Genomic DNA, 22,251 nt, shown 5'->3' with positions numbered 1-22,251 from the left:
CATCCTGAACACCAGTATTTTGAACTGTGCGTCTGAAAGGTTGGCTGTCTCTTGGTCGCTTAGAATTATTGGCTCTGGGGCTTTGAGCTGTTCTTGAGCCATAATGTTTTGGTCTGTTTGTGCCTGTTACGTATGAGGGGTGGAGCCTTAGGTGTTCACGAGGGTGGGGCGACCCAGTTGCTGGCTTGTGAAGTTGTATGTGGGGGCGGGGTCAGAGAGGGGCAATGGCGTTTGTTCTGCTCTCCCTTGGATTTTGGTCCCCTCTGCTGCTTCCTACAAGCAAACCTGACCCCCCTGGTGCCGGCTCCCAGGTGTGTGGGCCTGTGCACCCTCCAGGACCCTGTGGGTCTCTCCAACAAACTCTCTGTGAGCCTGGGAGCCTCTTCTGGCACCTCAACCCAGAAAGTTTTTCCAATTGGTGCTTTCAGACTCTAATTCTCGTCGCTGGGGCCTTAGCCTGAGTGGTCTGTCTCACTGCTCGCTCCTTTGCTTGGTTTATCTGCGCGCAAATGTGTGACCTGGGTCAGCCAGCCACCTTGCGCCCTCACTGGGTCCGCCCATTGCAACCCCACGCCTGTGCTCCTGCGCACCTGGGTCGCCTGGGTCGCCTGGGTCGGGGGATCCTTCCTGCCCGACCCTGCTCCACTGCTGCCTCTTACCAGCCCCGGTTGAACGGTTCGTTGTTGTCGGACTTCGGACTTCCATATAGTTCAGTTTTCTGTTCTTTGGCTGCATCTTTGTGTACTAAACCTTTGTTGTATTCAAACTTGGTTGTGGGAGAAGGCACAGTGTTTCTACCTATGCCTCCATCTTGGTGGAAGTCCTCTTGGCTGTGTTTTTGTTACTAAAAATTTCTTGTCTTTAAACTTGGTTGTGGGAGGAGGCACAGTGTTTCCACCTATGCCTCCATCCTGGCCAAAAGTCAGTTGTTACAATATTATTGACTATATTCCCTTGCTGTATTTTACATCCTGTGACTGTTTTGTAACTACCAATTTGTACTTCTTAATCCGTTCTTCTTTTTCACCAGTCCCTCAACCCCCATCCACTCTGGAAACCATCAGTTTGTTCTGTGAGTCTGTTTCTATTTTATTTGTTTGTCTATTTTGTTCTTTAGATTCCACATATAAATGAAATCATACTTCTCTGACTAACTTATTTTACTTAGCACAATAAGTAAAGCTGTGCTAGGACTATCCATTCTGTCACAAATGGTAAAATTTCATTCTTTCTTATGGCTGAGTAATATTCCATTGTATATATGTACTGTAACTTTTTTATCCACTCATGTATTATGGGCTCTTGTGGTGCTTCCATATCTTAGCTATTGTAAATAATGCTGCAGTGAACATAATGGTGCATGTATTCGTTCGAATTAGTGTTTTGGGTTTCTTCAGATATATACCCAGAAGTGGAATCACTGGGTCATAATGCAGTCCCATTTTTAATCTTTTGAGAAACCTTGATACTGTTTTCCATAGTGGCACTAATCTGCATTCCCACCAACAGTGCACAAGGGTTTCCTTTTCTCCACATCCTTGCCAACACTTGTTGTTTGTATATTTATTGATGATAGTCATTCTGACTGGTGTGAGGTGATACCTCACTGTGGTTTTAATTTGCTTTCTCTGATGAGCATCTTTTTATGTCTATCGGCTATCTGTATGTCCTCTTTGGAGAAGTGTATGTTTTGGTTCTCCGCTCAAAAATTTTTTTAAAGATTTAATTTATTTTTTTAGGAAGAGAGGAAGGGAGGGAAAAAGAGACGGGAAAAAAACATCAGTGAGGTGTTGCCTCTCGTGCATCTGCTCCTGGGGACTGGGCCTGCAACCCAGGCACGTGCCCTGACTGGGAATGGAACTTGTGACCCTTTGGTTCACAGGCTGGCACTCAACCCAGTGAGCCACACCAGCCAGGGCCCTGTGCTCATTTTTTTAATTGAATTATTTGGGATTTTTTTGGTGTTGAGTTTTATGAGTTCTTTATAAATTTTGAATAGTAAGCCCTTATGGGATGTATCATTGGCAAATACATTTTCCCATTCAGTAGGTTGTCTTTTTATTTTGTTAATGTAATTTTCCTATTTCTCCAATATATTAAGCTTTTTTCTGTATTAGGGCCCATGTACACATTTTGCCTAAAATGCTTTCCTTCTACCCAACTCTTCATCTGACTACTAACTCATACTTCAGGTTCAACTTAAAAAATATTCTGTCAAAGAAATCCTTTCCGATTATCAGGCTAAATTAATTTTCTATGTAGTTTTCCTTCACACTCATTATATTTTGAGTTTTTTTAAAAAATATTTATTGATTTGAGAGAGAGAGAGAAAAACATTGGTTTGTTGTTCCATTTGTTTATGCATTAATGTTTCCTTCTTGTATGTGCCCTGACTGGAGATTGAACTCACAACCTTGGCGTACTGGGACAATGCTCTAACCAATTGAGCTACCAGGCCAGGGCCATATTTTAATTTCTATATTTGTATGGGTTTTTTGTTTTAATGTCTGTTTCAACATTAATTTTCCTACTGAAAATTAATGACTGTGTTTTCTTTTCCACTACTTTTCCATCACTCACCACAGAATCTAGAGTGTGTGTATATATTTTTAAATGTTTGGTTTTTAATTTTTAAAAATTTTATTGGGGTGACATTGGTTAATAAAATTATATAGGTTTCAGGGGTATAGTTCTAAAATAATCATCTGTATATTGTATTGTGTATTCACCACCCAAAGTCAAATTTTCTTCCATCACCATTTATCTTCCCTTTACCTTCTCCTCCTTCCCTCCTATCCCGCTTTAAAAAATGTTTTTAATGAACTTTGAATGATTAAATGACAGATTCATAGAGTCATAGAACTTTAAAATCAACAGGACCTCACCAGTAATCTTGAATCTAGTTTCTTCATTTTATAGATAGAAATATGGGGTTCAGAGACATTAAATATTTTGTCTAAACTCACATAACTAGTTAGTGGCAGACTTCAAAATAGAGCTCTAATCTACTGATTTCCAATATATCACACAGATTTGTTTTCTTTTTTTAAAAAATAAGAAATATGCTAGTATTTAGATATGAGGGTACCATTAAAGAGCATTTGAAAGCCTCAGCCATTGAAGACTTGAAATAGTCTAGCAATTTCCCTTCCTGTCTCTTCTGATAGAACTAGTCAAAGTTAGTTTACAGAGACCAAAGCAGGTCAAGAAAGAAGTGGATATGGCCTGTGAACCAGAGGATCGCGGTTCCATTTCTAGTCAGGGCACATGCCTGGGTTGCAGGCCGGTTCCCTGCAGGCCAACTACCAGCAGGGGATGCACGAAAGGCAACCATGCATTGATGTTTCTCTCCCTCTCTCCTTCCCCTCTAAAGATAAATAAATAAATAAAATCTTTAAAAAAAAAAGAAAGAAGTGGATATGAGTACCTTTGGAGGAACACAGACCTAGTCTGTGTAAGACCCCATTGCCTACATCTACCATGCCTTTTACTGAGAGAGTAGAGTTTGCATTTTGAAGATCAGTTTTAAGGGAACTGACTGAGATGATAAGTTACTTGTTACACATGTCTTTTTATCCATGCTGGATACTTCACTTTAGACCTTCAAAGACTTCTGTAAAGAAAACCTTTCAAGAATAAAAAGACACATATTAAAGTAGTGCTAGACTCTTTTTGGCCCAGTATTTTCTGTGTCAGTATTATTGCCATATTAAGCTCAAGGTCACCTGTATCATCTGCTAGGATAAACGTTCCTGATTCTTTTTTTATGATAAGACTTATATTCAGCCCTGGCTGGCGTAGCTCAGTGGATTGAGTGCGGGCCTGCGAACCAGACAATCACGGTTCGATTCCCGGTCAGGGCACATGCCTGGGTTGCAGGTCGGTTCCTTGCAGGCTAACTACCAGCAGGGGATGCACAAAAGGCAACCATACATTGATGTTTCTCTCCCTCTCTCCTTCCCCTCTAAAGATAAATAAATAAATAAAATCTTTAAAAAAAAAGACTTATATTCAGGTGTTTAGAATTGCAGTAATTTTTCTGTGGATTTTGTTTATTTGTCTTGCTTTTTGTGTTTGGTATCTATGTGAGTAAAAATGTTTGCTCTTGTTAAGGAATGTAAGGGAAAATAAAAATAGTATATTAAAATGAAAGATGCTCAACATCAGTAATCATTAGGGAAATGCAAATCATAACCACAGTGAGATGTCACTTCATACCCATTAGAATAACTGCCATCAAAAAACCACCAGAAAATAACAAGTATTGTCAGGAATTCGAAATAATTTGAATCTTTGTGCCCTGTTGTGGGAATGTAAAATGGTGCTGCTGTGATGGAAAACAGTATGGTAGTTCCTGAAAAAGTTAAAATACATTTACCATATGATCCAGAAATTCCACTTCTGGGTATGTACCCAAAAGAGTTGAAAGAAGGATCTTGAAGAGATGTACACCCCTGTTCATAGCATCATAGTAGTCAAAGGGAGGAAGCAACCTAGTTAGTGTCCACTGCCTGATGAATGGATAAACAAAATGTGGTGTCAGTGGAACGTTATTCACCCTTAAACAAAAAGGGAATTCTGACACATATTACAGCATGGATGAATCTTGAGGCCGTTATGCTAAATGAAGTAAACCAGACACAAAAGGAAAAAAAGACTATGATTCCACTTAAGGAGTACCTAGAGTAGTCAGATTCATAGAAACAGGAAATAGAATGGTGGTTACAGAAAGGTTAGGGGGAAAGAGGAGTTGTTTAGTGGATATAGAGTTCCAGTTTTACAAGATGAAAAGAGTTCTTGAGATTGGTTGCATAACAGTGTAGATATACTTAATACTACTGAACTGTATGCTTAAAAATGGTTGAGATGCTTGAGTACATTGTGTGAATGAAATAAGCCAGTCACAGAAGGACAAATACTATATGATTCCATTTATGTGAGGTATCTAAAATAGTCAAACTCCTAAAAAACAGAACAGAAGAGTAGTGGTCGCCAGGGGCAGAGAGAAGAGGGAAACGGGCAGTTGCTAATCAACCAGTATAAAATTTCAGTTATGCAAATAAACATGTTCATGAGATCTGTACAACACTGTACCTATAGTTAACAATATTGTATTCTACCTTTAAAAATCTGTTGAGGGTAGGTTTCTTGTAAAGTGTTCTTACCACAATAAAATATACATTTTTTAAATGGTTAAGATGGTAAATTTTATTTATGTGTATTTTACTACAATTAAAATTTTTTATCTTAAAAGTACTATAGTAAGGTTACTGTAACAGGCAATATGTCACTTGCTTTATTCCTGTCTTTCTTCTTGATAGCAAAATAGCCATTCATTTAAAAAAGAGAAAAGGGGCAATAATCTCCTAAATATATGTTGTTTGTGTCAGTATGCTTATTATCACTCACATTGAAAATTATATTCATGTTTGTTAAGTGCTTCTACAGTAGGATATTTTAGAGAATCAAATTAATACTAAAATTAATAATAATATCAAGTTATTTTAGAATAAGACTTGATCTCCCTGTAGTACTCTGGAGACCTAATTTACAGTGGTTTCATTAAGAATCATACCATATATTTTTTGCCCATAGGAACCTAATGCTTTGAGAAATAAGAAAAGCTCTCGTCGAGTCAGCTTTGCAGATACTATAAAGTAAGTTGAAAGAAGAAATAATTTAAAGTGACAGGTAAAGCTTTTTTGTGTGTCATACTAAATGTCGGTGCTGACTCAGATAACCTGTTTCTATTAGATAAGAATTAAAGAGTTGTTATTTGAAAGATTGTTATCTAGCATTATGCTTAAAAGAAAAACATAGAAAGCATTCCCTGTAAAACAACTAAGTCTTACCACTGTTACTTAACATTGTAATTGGAGGTGCTAACCAACAAAAATAAACTAGAGAAAGAAATCAGAGTTATAAAAATTACAATAAGGAGGGTAAATCTATTATTACTTTTTGCAAATTGTATGTTATGAAAATCCAAGAATATGAATTGATATACCTCTATAGTCAATAAATAGTAGGATATAAAATTAACATATGGAAATCAACATATTTTCTCTATATAAATGATAAACAGGTAGAATATTTTTTTCTATTATGTTAAATTTTATTGCTATAAATATGATACTAAAAACATATGGAATGAAACCTGCCCTAGCTGGTGTGGCTCAGTGGATTGAGTACCAGCCTGCAAACCAAAGGGTCACTGATTCAATTCCCAGTCAGGGCACATGCCTAGGCTGCGGGCCAGGTCCCCGGTGGGGGGCATGCTAGAGGCAAACACACATTGATGTTTCTCTGCCTCTTTCTCTCTCCCTTCCCCTCTCTCTGAAAAATAAATAAAATCTTTAAAAATATATATATGTATAGAAAGATCACCTGTCTCAAATAATTAAAGGTGGATTTATTGTATATGTCAAATTTTGATTTATAAATATTTATGAATATCAACAATGTGACAGGCAGTATACTGCTATATGCATTTATTATTCATTTTATTCTAACAATTATATCTTATTTTATGGTTAAGGAAACTGATGCTTAGCTTGAGTAACTTGCCCAGGTTCCATACTTATTAAGTTAGAGTAGGGCTCAGATTTTGGACTACTTCACATCAAATATTCTTAATCATTATATTACTATGTCTTCTTTTATGTCTTTTACATTGTTAGTATTTTCTTTTTCCTCTGGCACCTGTATTATTTATGAAATTAGATGCATTTTCTAGGTCCATCTGATTGATTACAGTACTTCTATTCTTTTTATTTTTCAGATTTGTTTTGTTATTAATGCTTACTTGGCTTATTCTGTTTCTTCTGCTTGTCTTATAATGAGTTTGGTTAATTAAAGACATGTTTCCAGCCCTGGCTGGTGTAGCTCAGTGGATTGAGCATGGGCCTGCGAAACCACACAATCGCGGTTCGATTCCCAGTCAGGGCACATGCCTGGGTTGCAGGCCCGTTCCCTGCAGGCCAATTCCCAGCAGGGGACGCACGAAAGGCAACCATACATTGATGTTTCTCTCCCTCTCTCCCTCCCCTGTAAAGATAAATAAATAAATAAAATCTTAAAAAAAAAAAAGACATGTTCCCAGAAGTCAGCAGGGAACTTATGGGACAGGAAGAGGTGTCTGGGATAGGATTCCTTTCTTTCTTTTTTATTTATTTATTTAATTATTGTTCAAGTATAGTTTTCTGTCTTTTACTCCCTTCCCAACGCTGCCCCCCCCAGGATTTCTTTCTTATCTGTCCATAAAATACAGTTAGTTATATAAGAAAAATCAGCATTTCTACTCAAATTTTCATTTTGGATGATAAAATGTTAAAATTAAAAGAAACCTTAGCAAGAGGATATGGTCTAAAACTCTCCATTTTTCAAGTGAGAATATTAAAGCCTAGGAGGTGATGTGACTTTCCCAAGGTAGTGTAGGTAGTGATACAGGCACAGTGATGATGTAGGTCCTCTGATTTCTAGTCGACTGCTTTTTCTACTACTTCTGATTACCTTGCCCAAGTGCTATTAAACAAATTTCACCCTTTCCTTATAAATAATCTATTTACTGTACTTATTTTTTTAATGGCTGTGGGATATTAAAAGGAATTTCAAACTCAGCCAGGTCGCTAAATGGTTGGAGCATCGCCCTGTATACCAGAAGGTTGCAGGTTCCATATCCAGTTAAGGCATGTACCTAGGTTGTAGGTTTATTTCCTGGGCAGGGCACCTACAGAAGGCAATTAGGCAACTGATTAACGTTTTTCTCTCACATCCATGTTTCTCTGTCTCTCTCTCATTCTCTTTCTCTCTCCCCTTCTCTCTCCCTCCCTCCTTCCCCTTTCTGCTCTCTCTTTTTTTTTTAAGATTTTATTCATTTGCTTTTTTTTTTTTAAGATTTTATTTATCTTTAGAGAGGAAGGGAAGGAGAGAAGGAAAGAAGTATCAATGTGTGGTTGCCTCTCGAGAGTCCCCTGCTGGAAACTGGCCTGCAACCCAGCCCTGACTGGGAATCGAACCACATTGTGTGGTTGTCAGGCCCACGCTCAATCCACTGAGCTACACCAGCCAGAGCTCTGCTCTCTTTAAAATCAATAAAAAAGCATATCTTTGGGTGAGGATAAAAATTATATATAATAAAACAAATTTCAGATTCAAAACCCAAAAGAACTTGGAACAATTTTTGGCTTATCACTAAATAGCCCCTAATTCAAGTCATTTTACTTATCAGAGTGTTAATTTTCTCCTTTCTTAGGATAGGAATAATAGCCCTTACATATCTCATAGAGTTATTACATGGTCATAAGGTATGAATTTGAGTAATATTAAACTGTGTATAAGTAGTGTTTCAAAAAGATGTTCTTTGTTAAAATAAATCAGTGATTTTTAACCAGTGTGCCACAAGAACTTTTAAAACATGCAATACCTGACTAGTCAGGCCACTGGCCTCTTTTCCATTAGACTGTCAAGTGAAAAAAAATAACAATAGCCAACACAACGCTAGCTGCTGGTGTAAATGCTCTGTCTTAAACCATAAATATGTAAGTCATATAATGGAGTTGCATCTTACTGGTTCTACCACACAATAAGGTTGCTTCTGGTTGATTAATTTTTGGTACCAGAAAGCCTTATATACAAGTATAGGCACATGATTTTTTAAAAAGTAATTTTGGCCCCAGCTGGTATGGCTCAGTGGACTGAGCACCAGCCTGTGAACCAAAGGGTCACCAGTTCGATTCCCAGTCAGGGCACATGCCTGGGTTGCAGGCTGGGTCCCCGTATGGGACACACCAGAGGCAACCACACATTGTTGTTTCTCTCCTTCTCTTTCTCCCTGTCTTTCCTTCTGTCTAAAAATAAATAAATAAGATCTTTTTTTTTAAAGTAATTTTGGAGCAAAAAGGATAGGTAATTAAATTACTATTATTTTTGTAAATTAATCAAAATTATACCTAGTTTTTCTTGTGTTTGGTGTGCCACAGAATTTTAGTAATTAGTTTATGTGCTATGAGATGAAAAAGGTTGAAAATCGCTGAAATAGAGCAATTGAAAAAGGATCAGGGTCGGGGGAGGTTGAAGAGGGTAGAAGGGGTCAAATATATGGTGATGGAAGGAGACTAAATTTTGGGTGGTGAGCACACAATGCACTCACTATACAGAATTGTGCACTTGAAGCCTATATAATCTCATTAACCAATTTCACCGCAATAAATTTAATTTAAAGAATCCCAGGATTCTAGACATAAAAACAAGTATAGTAAAAAAGATATAGGAAACAAGTATGGTAAAAGCTCTCTTAAAACTGCCACCTAATTTAGAGAGGGGGCTAGGGAGAGTCAAAGAGAGAGAGGTAAACATAGATCGGTTGATTCTCAAATGTGCCCTGACCAGAGACCCAGCCCACAACTCAGGCATCCGCCCTGACTGTAAATCAAACCAGCAACCTTTTGCTTTGTGGCACAGTGCACAACCAACTGAGCCACACCGGTCAGGGTAATAAAGGTGAATTTGTTTTTGAAAGTGCTTTCAAATTTGGTATGGATGAGACAAGATAAAAGGGAAGTTAATCATAAAAATTTAGAAGGATTCTCTGTTAAAGTGTGCTTAAAGACATTATAAATACACTAAAATTGTACCAGTAGATCCACACTCAAAGATCTCAGATTGATATAAGGAAATTTGCAAATTAATGTTTAAGATTTAAAATATTATTAGTATGATATGTGTCAGTGTTATTTTTTAAAGATAATTTAATTTTTTAAAGTCTCTATATATTTATTTTTAGACAAAGGGGAAAGGAGGGAGAAAGAGAGGGAGAGAAACATCAATGTGTGGTTACGTTTCACACATGCCCCACCCACCCACCCACCCACGGGGAACCTGGCCTGCAACCCAGGCATGTGCTCTGACTGGGAATCAAACTGGTGATCCTTTGGTTTGCAGGCTGGTACTCAATCCACTGAGCCACACCCACCAGGGCTATTTTTTAAAGATAATTTTAATTAATTGATCAATTGCTGATCCTATTCATACTGAATAAAAAGGTTCCTACTGTTCTATTGTAAATCATTTTTAAAAAGGTTGTTTCAAGTACAGCTTTGTAATTACAAGTTCATGTTTTGAGGTCAAACAGGTTGAGTTTACATCTTGGCTCTGCCACATATCAGTTATATGACCTTAGTAGCTATTTAAACTTTATGACTTTCAATATGTACATTTGCAAAACAGGACAGTAATTGTTATAATGATTAAAATTGCACATAAAGAACATAGCACAGTGCTTGGCACACAGTATGCTTACAAAATGAATAATACTTAATATTAGCAGAATGAAAATAAACTGGTCACATTCCTCAAAGGAGATATCAAATGCTACTTCAGCATGAAATTTGCTCTTAATCATCCCAAGGAAAAGGAATCCCTTCCTTCAGAGTCCAACTTATCTGAATTGTTAATAACAAGTCATCGAAGAATACTTCCAGTCAAGATGGAGGAATAGGTAAACATGCTTCACCTCCTCTGCAACCACAGAAAGAATTATAGCTAAACCTCCAAACAAATAACACAGAGAACTATCAAAATCAAGCTGTATGAAAGTCCAACAATCAAGGATTTAAAGAAGCCACATTCATCCAGATGGGTAGGCAGGGTGGAGATGTGGTGATGGGTTGAGAGGCACAGAGATATGCTGGGGCACAGAGAGACAGCTGTGTTGGAATGGTGGCCCCACATTCATGTGTGATGGATAAAAATAGGGAGGGATACCATGGAGGGCGTGATCCCAGGCCCAGGCCAGACTGCACAGCCCAGAGTTTCAGCAGCAGGAAGATAAATCTCCGTAACTTCTGGCAGTAAAAACCAGTGGGGTTGGGGAAGTGGAAGAAACTGCTGGATTTTCAGGAGACTCTGCATAAAGGGCCCACACAGACTAAGAATGTATTCAGACCCAGCCCCTCTGGAATTCACCAGGGCAACAGCTGGAAAGGCCCCAGTTGTATATGGGAAGTGGGTGAAGTGACTGGAAACCGGGCATACCTCCAGAAGCCAGGAGCAGTATTGTCCCTTCACACAGAGCCACAAAGCAGTCAATCAGGTTGCCCCACCCTGACGATTACCTAAGGCTCTGCCCTACACAATTTACAGTTGCCTTTTCTACAATAAGCCGCACTGCTAAGACAGGTGGTCAAAGCAGCTCTACCTAATACACAGAAAAAAACACAAGGAGGTGGCTAAATTGAGGAGGTAAGAAATATGGCTAAGCGGAAGAACAGAACAAAACCCCAGAAAAATAACTACACAAAATGGAGATAGCCAACCTATCAGATGCAGAGTTCAATACACTGGTGATAAGGATACTCAAAGAACTCATTAAGTATGGCAGCAACATAAAAAAAGACCCAAGAAGAAATGAAATTTACACTAAGTGAAATAGAGGAAAATCTACAGGGAACTAAGTGGAGGGAATGAAGCTCAGATTTAAATGAACAATTTGGAACATAAGGGAGAAATAAGTATTCAACTAGAACAGCAAGAAGAAAAAAGAATTGAAAAAAAGATGGGGGGATAGTATAAGGAGCCTCTGGGATATCTCCAATCATATCAACATTTGAACCATAGGGATACCAGAAGGAGAAGAGAAAAAGCAAGAAATTGAAATGTTATTTGAAAATATAATGAAAGAAAACTTCCCTAATTTGATGAAGGCAATAGACATATGAGTCCAGGAAGCACAGATTTTCAAACAAGTTAGACCCAAAGAGGACCACACCAAGACACATCATAATTAAAATGCCAAAGGTTAAGGTTAAAGAGGGACTCTTAAAAGCAGCAAGAGAAAAACAGAGAGTTATCTACAAAGGAGTTCTCATTAGACTGTCAGCTGATTTCTTAAAAGAAATTCTGCAGGCTAGAAGGGACTGATAAGAAGTATTCAAAGTGGTGAATAGCAAGGACCTACAACCTAGATTACTCTATCCAGCAAAGCTAACATTTAGAATGGAAGGGCAGATAAAGTGCTTCCCAGACAATGTAAAGCTGAAGGAGTTCATCATCACCAAGCCATTACTACATGAAATGTTAAAGGGATTTCTACTTTGAAGATCAAAATGATGAACATTAAAATGGCAACAAATTCAAAAATATCTACAACTGAATCTAAACTAACGAAGTAAACAAGCAGAACAAGGACACAATCATAGGTATAAAGATCATTTGGAGGGTTATCAGCTGGGAGGGGGAAAGAGGAGAATGGGGGAAAGATGCAAGGATTAAGAAACATAATTGGTAGGTACATATCTTTATATATATAAAGATATATATTTCTTTCTTCAATGTTTTATAATTTTTTATTACCTCCTTGGTTAAATTCATTCCTAGATATATTACTTTATTCCTAAGTATTATTTATTTTTAACACAATTGTAAATAGGGTTGTTTTCTTAGTTTTCCTTTCTGGTAGTTTGTTATGTATTGGTGTATAAAAGTGCAACTGATTTGGGGTATTTATTTTGTATCTTCCTACTTTACTGAATTTATTTATCAGTTCTAGGAGATTTTTGGTGGACTCTTTAGGGATCTCTATATACAGTGACATGTCATCTGCATATAATGACTGTTTTACTTTTTTCCAATTTGGATGCCTTTATTTCTTCTTGTCTTATTGCTATGGCTAGGACTTCTAATACTGTGTTTACTAAGATTGGTGAAAGTGAACATCCCTGTCTTGTTTCTGATATTAAGAGAAATGCTTTTAGTTTTTTCCTGTTGAGTATGATGTTAGCTGTGGGTTTGTCACATATGGCCTTTATTATGTTGATGTAAAAACAACATAAATTAGCTATCTAGACTTCTGGCCAAGATGGAGGCATAGGTAGATACTCTGTGCCTCTTCACACAACCAAAAGAAGGACACAACAAATTTAAAAACAAAAACAATCAGAACTGACAGAAAATCAAACTGTGTGGAAATCTGACAGTCAAGGAATTAAAGAAGAAATATTAATCTAGACCAGTAGGAGGGGCGGAGACAGGCAGCCAGGTGGAGAAGACTCGCAGCAAGGTGGCAGCTGTTAGACACAGCGAGGCAGCAAATTGTGGACTGGGCAGTCCCACATTCATGTGCAGATAAACTGAGAAGAACAACTGGTGAGTGAGATAGATCATGCAACCCAGGGTTCCCGTGCAGGGAAATAGAACCTCAAGGCCTCTTAACTCTGAGAGGGTTAAGGCGACAGTGGAAGAAACTCCCAGCCTCACAGGAGAGTTCATTGGAGAGACCCACAGGGTGCTAGAACAAACCCCCCCATCTGGGAATCAGCATCAGAAGGGCCCAATTTGATTGTGGGTAGCGGGGAAAGTGACTGAAAACTGGCATAGAACGGAGTAAGCGGCACTGTTCCCTCTTGGACCCCTCCCCCACATACAGCATCATAACTCAGTGACATGGGTTGCCCACCCTGGTGAACACTTACAGCTCCACCCCTTACTACATAACAGGTGCACTGAGACAAAAAAAAATGGCCTAAATGAAAACATATCAAAGCTCCAGAAAAAAATATAACTAAGTGACAGATAGCCAACCTGTCAGATGCATAGTTCAAAACATTGGCAATCAGGATGCTCACAGAATTGGTTGAATATGGTCGCAAATTAGAGGAAAAATGAAGGCTATGCTAAGTGAAATAAAGGAAAATGTATAGGGAACCAACAGTGACAGAAAGGAAACTGGAACTCAAATAAATGATGTGGATCAGAAGGAAGAAAGAAACATCCAACTGGAACAGAATAAAGAAACAAGAATTCAAAAAAATGAGGAGGAGCTTAGGAACCTCCAGGACATCTTTAAATGTTCCAACATCTGAATCATAGGGGTATCAGAAGAAGAGGAAGAGCAAGAAATTTAAACTTATTTGAACAAATAATAAAGGAGAACTTCCCCAGTCTGGCAAAGGAAATAGACTTCCAAAGGAAATCAAGGAAGCTCAAAGAGTCCCAAAGAAGTTGGACCCAAGAAGGAACACACCAAGGCACTTCATCATTACATTAGCCAAGGTTAAAATGAAGGAGAGAATTCTAGAAGCAGCAAGAGATAAGGGGACAGTCACCTACAAAGGAGTGCCCATCAGACTGTCAGGTGATTTCTCAAAAGAGACCTTACAGGCAAGACGGGGCTGGAAAGAAGTATTCCAAGTCATGAAAGACAAGAACTTACATCCAAGATTGCTCTGTCCAGCAAAGCTCTCATTTAGAATGGAAGGACACATAAAGTGCTTCCCAGACAATGTAAAGGTAAAGGAGTTCATTATCACCAAGCCCTTATTACATGAAATGTTAAAGGAATTTGTCTAAGAAAAGGAAAGTGATAAAAAATATGAACAGTAAAATGACAACAAACTCACAGTTATTAACAACTGAACCTAACCCCAAAACAAACACTGAGCAAACAACTATAACAGGAACAGAATCACAGAAATGGAGATCACATGGAGAGTTATAAGTGGGAGGGGGAAAAGGTACAGAGAATGAATAGCATAAACTGTAGGCAGAAAATAGACAGTGGGAGGTTAAGAATAGTATAGGAAATGTAGAAGCCAAAGAACTTATATGTATGACCCATGGACATGAACTAAAGTGGGGAATGCAGGTGTGAGGGGGTGTGCAGGGCAGAGGGGAATAAAGGGTGGGGGGTGGGACAACTATATAGCATAATCAATAAAATATATTTTAGAAAAACATAAATTAGTACTATAGTGTTCTAATTAAAAATTGCAGATATTCATTAATCTTTGTTTTCTTTTCTAGGGTATTCCAAGCAGAATCTCATATGAAAATAGTGAGAAAGTCAGAAATTGCAGGTAATATATTAATGTAATCCCTGCTAATTCTGCATTTTATGAAATTTTACTATGGATAGCCCTGGCTGGTGTCGCTCAGTGGACTGAATGTGGGCTGGGAACCAAAGGGTTGCCAGTTCAATTCTCAGTCAGAGCACATGCCTGGGTTGTCAGCTGGGTCCCCAGTAGGGGGCACACCAGAAAACCATACATTGATGTTTCTCTCCCTCTCTTTCTCCTCCCCTCCCCCTCTTTCTAAAAATGAATAAATAAAATCTTTTAAAAAATTTACTGTGGGTTTCTAACCCAATAATTGATATAACTTATTTTTTATCTTATTGCTAAAACAGTATAACTTGAGGTATGGGGGGACAGTTTTTTAAATTGGTGTTATGTCCTTATGCAATTTTTCTAATCCTTTATCAGTTTATCCTTGAAAATTTTTAAATTTTATTTTATTTTTAGAAACAGAAGCAAGAGAAAATATTCTGTTTATGCAGTAAGTAAAGAAAATATGATTCAAATTATATTTTAAAAGCTGTTTAGTCCTAATACATAAAGAGATTTTTAAATTAATATTCTTTTTGTTTTTTAGTTTTGTGCCCCTTTTGAGGAATATTTAGGAATAAAGAAACTCTTTTTTTTGCAAATTTAATAGACTTACATCTGATAAGTATGTGCATTGTGAGCTTATTCTTTTAACAGAGTGATGAAACACTCTTTCATTTTTAAATCCTTAAATATATAAGCTAGTATAAAGGAAGAAATGTTAATCTAGAGATTTTTAAATGAAATTTATTTTTATAATGTTAATACATAAGAAGGTGAATGCCAGTACCTCTTGAACAAATGAAAAGATACTTATCTTGAAAACTTAAGACCAGATTGATTGAGATATAATTTTTCATTCAATCCATTATTGCTAATCACTTACTGCTAGTGGGAATAAATTGTAGAATGTAATTGGCATTATTATTCAGTGTTATGATTCTTGTTAATTATTTGAGGTACGGTTTTTTAAAACACTTTTTAAATTTTAGGAATAATAATCCAGAAGATAATTACTGTGAGATTACTGGTGAGTATGATCAGAATACTTTTCTTATTATATACCTTTCTTTTTATCCAGATACCTTGATAAGTAGTAGCTAAAAGTAGCATGAAAAAGAAAGTATGAAGAGAGCTGTGTGATCTACACAAAATTTTCCATTTAAAATTTCACATATTTACTTTATTTTTTCCACATCTGCTCTTCTCATTTTCTCTGTCTTAGACTCCCACTCATTTACTTACTCAAATCATGCATTGAGTCATTTTTTTAATTTTTAAAAAGTTTGCTTCATTCCCTATATCTATTGGCCCCACTCTCTTTCTGTCCTGTCTTCTGTATATCTTGTAAATCTTTTATTTTTCTATATGCCTTCTTGCCATTGTTTGAATTCAAGTTCCTATTATTCTTTCTGGGGCTATTTTATTTAGTTTCTTATCTTTCTAATCTATTTTATGTATTTCTCAATGAGATCATATTACCTTCCGGCTTAAAATTATTTAATGACACTTTTTTTGCTTCCAGGATAAAACCCACACTCCTCAGCATAGACTTAGAAAGGCCTTTGTGACTTGGCTTGCCATCTTCTCCAACCTTATTTCCTTTATTTATAGATGTCCTTTCCTCTAGCCCATGAAGAACTATTTGAAGTTCCCCATGTGGACTTTTTTCCTGTCTGTTTTTATTGAAACTGCTGTTTCCTATACCTAAAGTGCTTTTCCTACTACAGTTTGCCTAGCAGTCTTGTCATTTTTTACTTAACTTAGCTTAATTTCAGTGCTATTCAGAGTAACCAGTCTGTCCTGGTTGGTGTGGCTCATTTGGTTGGAGCATCATCCCATAACTGAAGGGTTGTGGGTTTGATTCCTATTCAGGGCACGAGATAGATTGCAGGTTTGTTCCCCTGGCCAAGGTTCAATGATCCCAGGTCTGGGTGTATACAGGGAGACAACCGATCAATGTTTCTTTCACATCAATGCTTCTTTCTCTCTCCCTTCTTCTCTCTCTAAAAGCAATAAAAAATGTCCTCATGTGAAGATAAGAACAGAGTAACCAGTCCACAAACTGTTACAGTCCATGAGAGAAGGACTTCCATTGGACTGTAAATCAACTGTGGCAGTAAACTACTGTTTAGTTTAGGTGACATTTTTTCCTAGCAAAGCTTTCTTGATGAAGGAAATACTATGTAATTTACATTAGCTGCAAGTTCTGTGAACCAGCTGTTCACAGACCAACACCATACACTGAGTAGTACTGGTTTAAACACCATTAGTCATGGTGTCCTGTGCTATCACAACACTCCTTTTATTTTGCAATCTGTTGTAGAATTTATCACATTGTAGTTTGGTACTTACTTCTGGCTCTTGCTAAATTAGAAACTCTTTGAGTTCAGAAAGTTTGTCTTTCCTTTGTATTTTAGTAAATAGTTGTTTGGGGACACATAATAGGTTGTGAAGCAATATTTCTTGAATAAATTTGTGGAAACTTGATAAATAAATAAGGCTCCTAATAAAAAGTCTGTAACTCATCATCATGTTTAATCAAGGTTGCCATAAACTCTTTAAAAAATGTTCTAAAGATATGCCTTTAAACTTAAGTATTTTTTTAAAAGATTTTATTTATTTATCTTTAGAGAAGAAGGGAAGGAGAGAAGGAGAGCAATATCAATGTATGGTTGCCTCTCTTGAGTCCCCTGCTGGGAACTGGCTTGCAACCCAGGCATGTGCCCTGACTGGGAATCGAACCGAAATCGTGCGGTTTGCAGGCCCGTACTCAATCCACTGAGCTACACCAGCCAGGGCTAAACTTAAGTATTTTTTAATGTATTTTTTTTATTATACCATCTTCAATTCTGTATTTTTAAAGTCCAATTTGTTACCTAAACCTTTATATTTTAATTCTAAAATGTCTTGCATCTATTCTTTATTTCCATTCTTATTGGGTCTTGCCCTAACAAATTCTCATTGTGTTGTATCTGAACTATTACAGTAGTTTCCTTATTGGTTTATCTTCTCTTGAATCTACTTTTTTCTCCTCTGGAGAAAAAAGATTAAATTAAATTAATCTTTTAAAAAAGATTTAATTTATTTATTTTTAGACAGAGGGAAAGGGAGGGAGAAAGAGAGGGACAGAAACATCATTGTGTGGTGGCCCCTCAAGCACCCCCTACTGGGGACTTGGCCCACAACCAAGGCATGTGCCCTAGACTGGGAATTGAACCAGCAGCCCTTTGGTTTGCAGTCTGGTGCTCAATCCTCTGAGCCACACCAACCAGGTCTAGAGCTTTTTTTTATTCTTGTTCATTTACAGTTGTCCCCATTTTCTCCTCATTACTCTCCCCCACCTCACCCACCCCCAACTCTCACATTCAGTCCCCTCCCCCCCGCCCCCCCNACTCAGTCCCCCCCCCCCCCCCCCCCCCCCCCCCCCCCCCGCACATTGTCTTTGTCCTTGTTCCTTTATACATGTTCCTTGACAACCCTTCCCCTTCTTTCCGTTATACCCCTCTTCCCTCCCTTCTGGTTACTGTCAGTTTGTTCTTTATTTCCATGTCTCTGATTCTATTTGGCTCACTTCTTTATTTTGTTGATTAGGTTCCACTTATAGGTGAGATCATACGGTATTTGTCTTTCACCCCCTGCTTTATTGCATTTAGCATAATCCTCTCCAGTTCCAGCCATGCTTTTGTGGAGGATAGGAGTTCTTTCTGCTGTGTAGTATTCCATTGTGTAAATGTACCAATTCTTTGATCCACTTATTTACTGATGGGCATTTACTCTGTTTCCAACTCTTGGCTATTGTAAATTGCTCTGTTATTAACATTGGGGTGCATAGGTTCTTTTGAATTAGTGTTTCAGGATTCGTAGGGAATAATCCCAGTAGTAGAATTGCCGCATTGAAAGGTAGTTCCATTTTTACTTTTTCGAGGAAATTCCATACTGTTTTCCACAGTGGCTGCACCAATCTGCATTGCCACCAACAGTGTACTAGGGTTCCCTTTTCTCCACGACCTTTCCAGCACTTGTTTATTGATTTGCTTACTACAGCCATTCTGACTGGTGTGAAGTGGTATCTCATTGTCCTTTTAATTTGCATCTTTGTGATGACTAGTGATGCTGAGCATCCTTTCATGTGTACACTGGGCCCTCTTGGAGCAGTGTCTGTTCAGGTCTTTGCTCGTTTTTTTAAAATAATTTTTTAAAGATTTTATTTTTTATTGAGTGCAGGCCTGCGAACCAGAATATCACGGTTCGATTCCCAGTCAGGGCACATGCCTGGGTTGCAGGCCAGTTCCCAGCAGGGAACTCACGAGAGGCAACCATACATTGATGTTTCTCTCCTTCTCTCCTTCCCTTCCTCTCTAAAGATAAATAAATAAAATCTAAAAAAAAATTTTTTTTTAAAGATTTTATTTATTTATCTTTAGAGAGGTAGGAGAGAGGGAAAGAAACATTAATGTATGGTTGCCTCTAGTGCGCCCCCTGCTGTGAACTGGCCTGCAACCCAGGCATGTGCCCTGACTGGGAATTGAACCACAATCCTCTGGTTTCTTTGCCCATTTTTAATTGGATTCTTTGTCCTCCTGGTGTGGAGTCATGTGAGTTCTTTATAAATTTTGGAGATAAAAACCCTTATCAGAGGTAACGTTGGCAAATAATTTTTCCCTTATGGTTGATTCCTTTTCATTTTGCTGATATTTTGTTTAGCCATGCAGAAGCTTTTTAATTTGTTGTAGTCCCATTTATTTATTCTTTTCTTGCTCTACGGATATAATGGTAAAAATATTATTGAGTGGAATATCTGAAATTTTCCTGCCTATATTCTCTGTTAGGATTTTTATGGTATCACAACTTTTATTTAAGTCTTTTATCTGTCTTGTGGTATTTTTGTGTATGGTGTAAATTGGTGATTGAGTTTCATTCTTTGCATATAGCTGTCCGGATCCCCTGATATCATTTGTTGAAGAGGCTATTTTTACTCCATTTTATGCTTCTGCCTCCTTTGTTGAGTATTAATTGACCATAGAGACCTGGGTTTATTTCTAGGTTTTTAATTCTGTTCCATTGATCTATGTGTCTGTTTTCTTATGCCAGTACAAGATTGTTTTGATTATAGTGGTCTTGTAATACAGTTTGATATCAGGTATTGTGAGCCCTCCAACTTCGTTCTTTCTCGAAATTGCTGAGGCTATTCAGCGTCATTTATGGTTCCATAAAAATTTTTGAAATGTTTGTTCTACATCTGTGAAATGTGTCATTGGTATTTTAATAGGGATTGTGTTGAATCTGTAAATTGCTTTGGGTAATATGGACATTTTGCTGATGTTAATTCTTCCAGTCCATGAACACGGTATATGCTTCCATTTATTTGTGTCTCTCTTAATTTCTTTCTTCACTGTTATGTAGTTTTCTGAGTTCAGGTCTTTTACGTTCTTTGTTAGGTTTATTTCTAGTTACTTTATTTTTCTTTTTTTAAAAATATTTTATTTATATTTCTTTAGAGGGGAAGGGGAGAGGAAGAGAAACATCAATGTATGGTTGCCTTTCATGCATCCCCTGCTGGGAGTTGGCCTGCAGGGAACCGGCCTGCAACCCAGGCATGTGCCCTGACTGGGAATCAAACTGCGATCGTGTGGTTTCGCAGGCCCGTGCTCAATCCACTGAGCTACCCCAGCCAGGGCTTAGTTACTTTATTTTTCATGTTGCTATCGCAAATGAGATTTTCTTCCTGATTTCTGTTTCTGGTATTTCATTGCTGGTGTACAAAAATGCCTTAAATTTCTGAATACTGACTTTGTATCCCACTGTTTTGCCAAATTCACTTACAAGGTCAAGTAGTTTTTGGAGGAGTCTTGAGGGTTTTCTGTGTACGCCATCATGTCATCTACAAATAATGACAGTTTTATTTCTCTTTTAAAATTTGGATGCCTTTTATTTTTTTTCTTGTCTGATCCTTGTGGCTAGGACTTCCAATACTATGTTGAAGAGAAATGGTGAAAGTGGACATCCTTGTCTTGTTCCTGATCTTAGTGGGAAAGCTTTTAGTTTTTGCCAATTGAGTATGATGTTGGCTGTAGGGTTTTCATATATTGCCTTTATTATGTTGAGGTATGCTTCTTCTACTCCCACTTTACTGAGTGTTTTTATCATAAATGGATGCTATACCTTATCAAATCCTTTTTCCACATCTATCAATATGATCATGTGATTTTTTGTGTTTCATTTTATGTGATGTATTACATTTATTGATTTGTGAATATCATACCATCCTTGCATCTCTGGAATGTATCCCACTTGATCACGGTGTATGATCTTTTTAATGTATTGCTGGATGCAGTTTGCCAATTTTTTGTTCAGAATTTTAACATCTATGTTCATCAGCGATACTGGCCAGTAATTTTCTTTCTTTGTTGTGTCTTTATCTAGTTTTTGGATTGGGATGATGCTGGCCTCACAATAAGAGTTTGGGAATCTTCCCTCTTCTTAGATATTTTCGAATAGTCTGAGAAGGATAGGCGTTAGCTCTTCCCTAAATATTTTGTAAAATCCTCCTGTGAAACTGTCTGGTCCAGGGCTTTTGTGTGCTGGGAGTTTTTTCATTACTGCTTCAATTTCACCAGCTGTTATTGGTCTGTTTGGGCTTGCTGCTGTTTCATGATTCAGTTTTTGGAAGACTATATGTTTCTAGAGATTTGTCCATTTCACTCAGGTTTTCAAATTTCTTGGCATATATTTGTTTGTAGTAATTTCTTATAATCCTTTGCATTTCTGTGGTAACAGTTGTAATTTCTCCTATTTCAGTTCTATTTTATTTATTTGGGTTCTCTCCTTTTTTATCTCGATAAGTCTCATTAAAGGCTTGTCAATTTTGTTTATCTTTTCAAAGAACAAGCTCCTGGGTTTATTGACTTTTGAATTGCTATTTTAGTCTCTATGTCATTTAATTCTGTTCTAATCTTGATTATTTCCTTCCTTCTACTCGCTCTGGGCTTTGTTATTGTTCCTTCAGTTCTCGTAGATGTATGATTGGGCTATTTCTTTTAAACGTTTCTATCTTTTTTTAAGTAGGCCTCTATTGCTATGAACTTCCCTCTCAGGACTGGCTTTGCCATGTCCCATAGGTTTTGGACTGTTGTGTGTTCATTCTCATTTGTTTCAAGAAACTTTGTGATATTTTCTTTGATCTCATTATTAACTCATTCATTGTTTAATAGCATGCTGTTCAGTCTCCATGAGTTTGAATGTTTTTGAGTTTTTTCCATGAGGTTGGTTTCTAGTTTTAGGCCCTTGTGGTCCAAGAAAATGCTTGATATGATTTCAGTTTTCTTGAATTTGTTGAGGCTTGTTTTGTGTCCTATTATGTAGTCTGTCT

The 22,251-nt window shown here is 37.4% G+C and overlaps 1 protein-coding gene across 2 annotated transcripts in view; it reads left to right on the top strand.

The window, feature by feature from the left end:
• The window catches only part of KNL1 (kinetochore scaffold 1), a 72,469-nt gene that overhangs the window by 11,172 nt on the left and 39,046 nt on the right, over positions 1–22,251 (top strand). For both annotated transcript variants that reach the window (XM_037056061.1, XM_037056062.1), the window contains 4 exons: positions 5,596–5,657; positions 14,800–14,852; positions 15,297–15,330; positions 15,872–15,909. In XM_037056061.1, coding sequence (XP_036911956.1) covers positions 5,596–5,657; positions 14,800–14,852; positions 15,297–15,330; positions 15,872–15,909 — 187 coding nt within the window. The remainder of the gene's footprint in view (positions 1–5,595; positions 5,658–14,799; positions 14,853–15,296; positions 15,331–15,871; positions 15,910–22,251) is intronic.

This window comes from Sturnira hondurensis, unplaced genomic scaffold, assembly GCF_014824575.4.
Source record: "Sturnira hondurensis isolate 20B ecotype Veracruz unplaced genomic scaffold, ASM1482457v3 Scaffold0008782, whole genome shotgun sequence".
Classification (NCBI taxonomy): Eukaryota; Metazoa; Chordata; class Mammalia; order Chiroptera; family Phyllostomidae; genus Sturnira; species Sturnira hondurensis.
The sequence above is the reverse complement of the archived record's forward strand: the minus strand, read 5'-3'. Positions and strand labels throughout refer to the sequence as shown.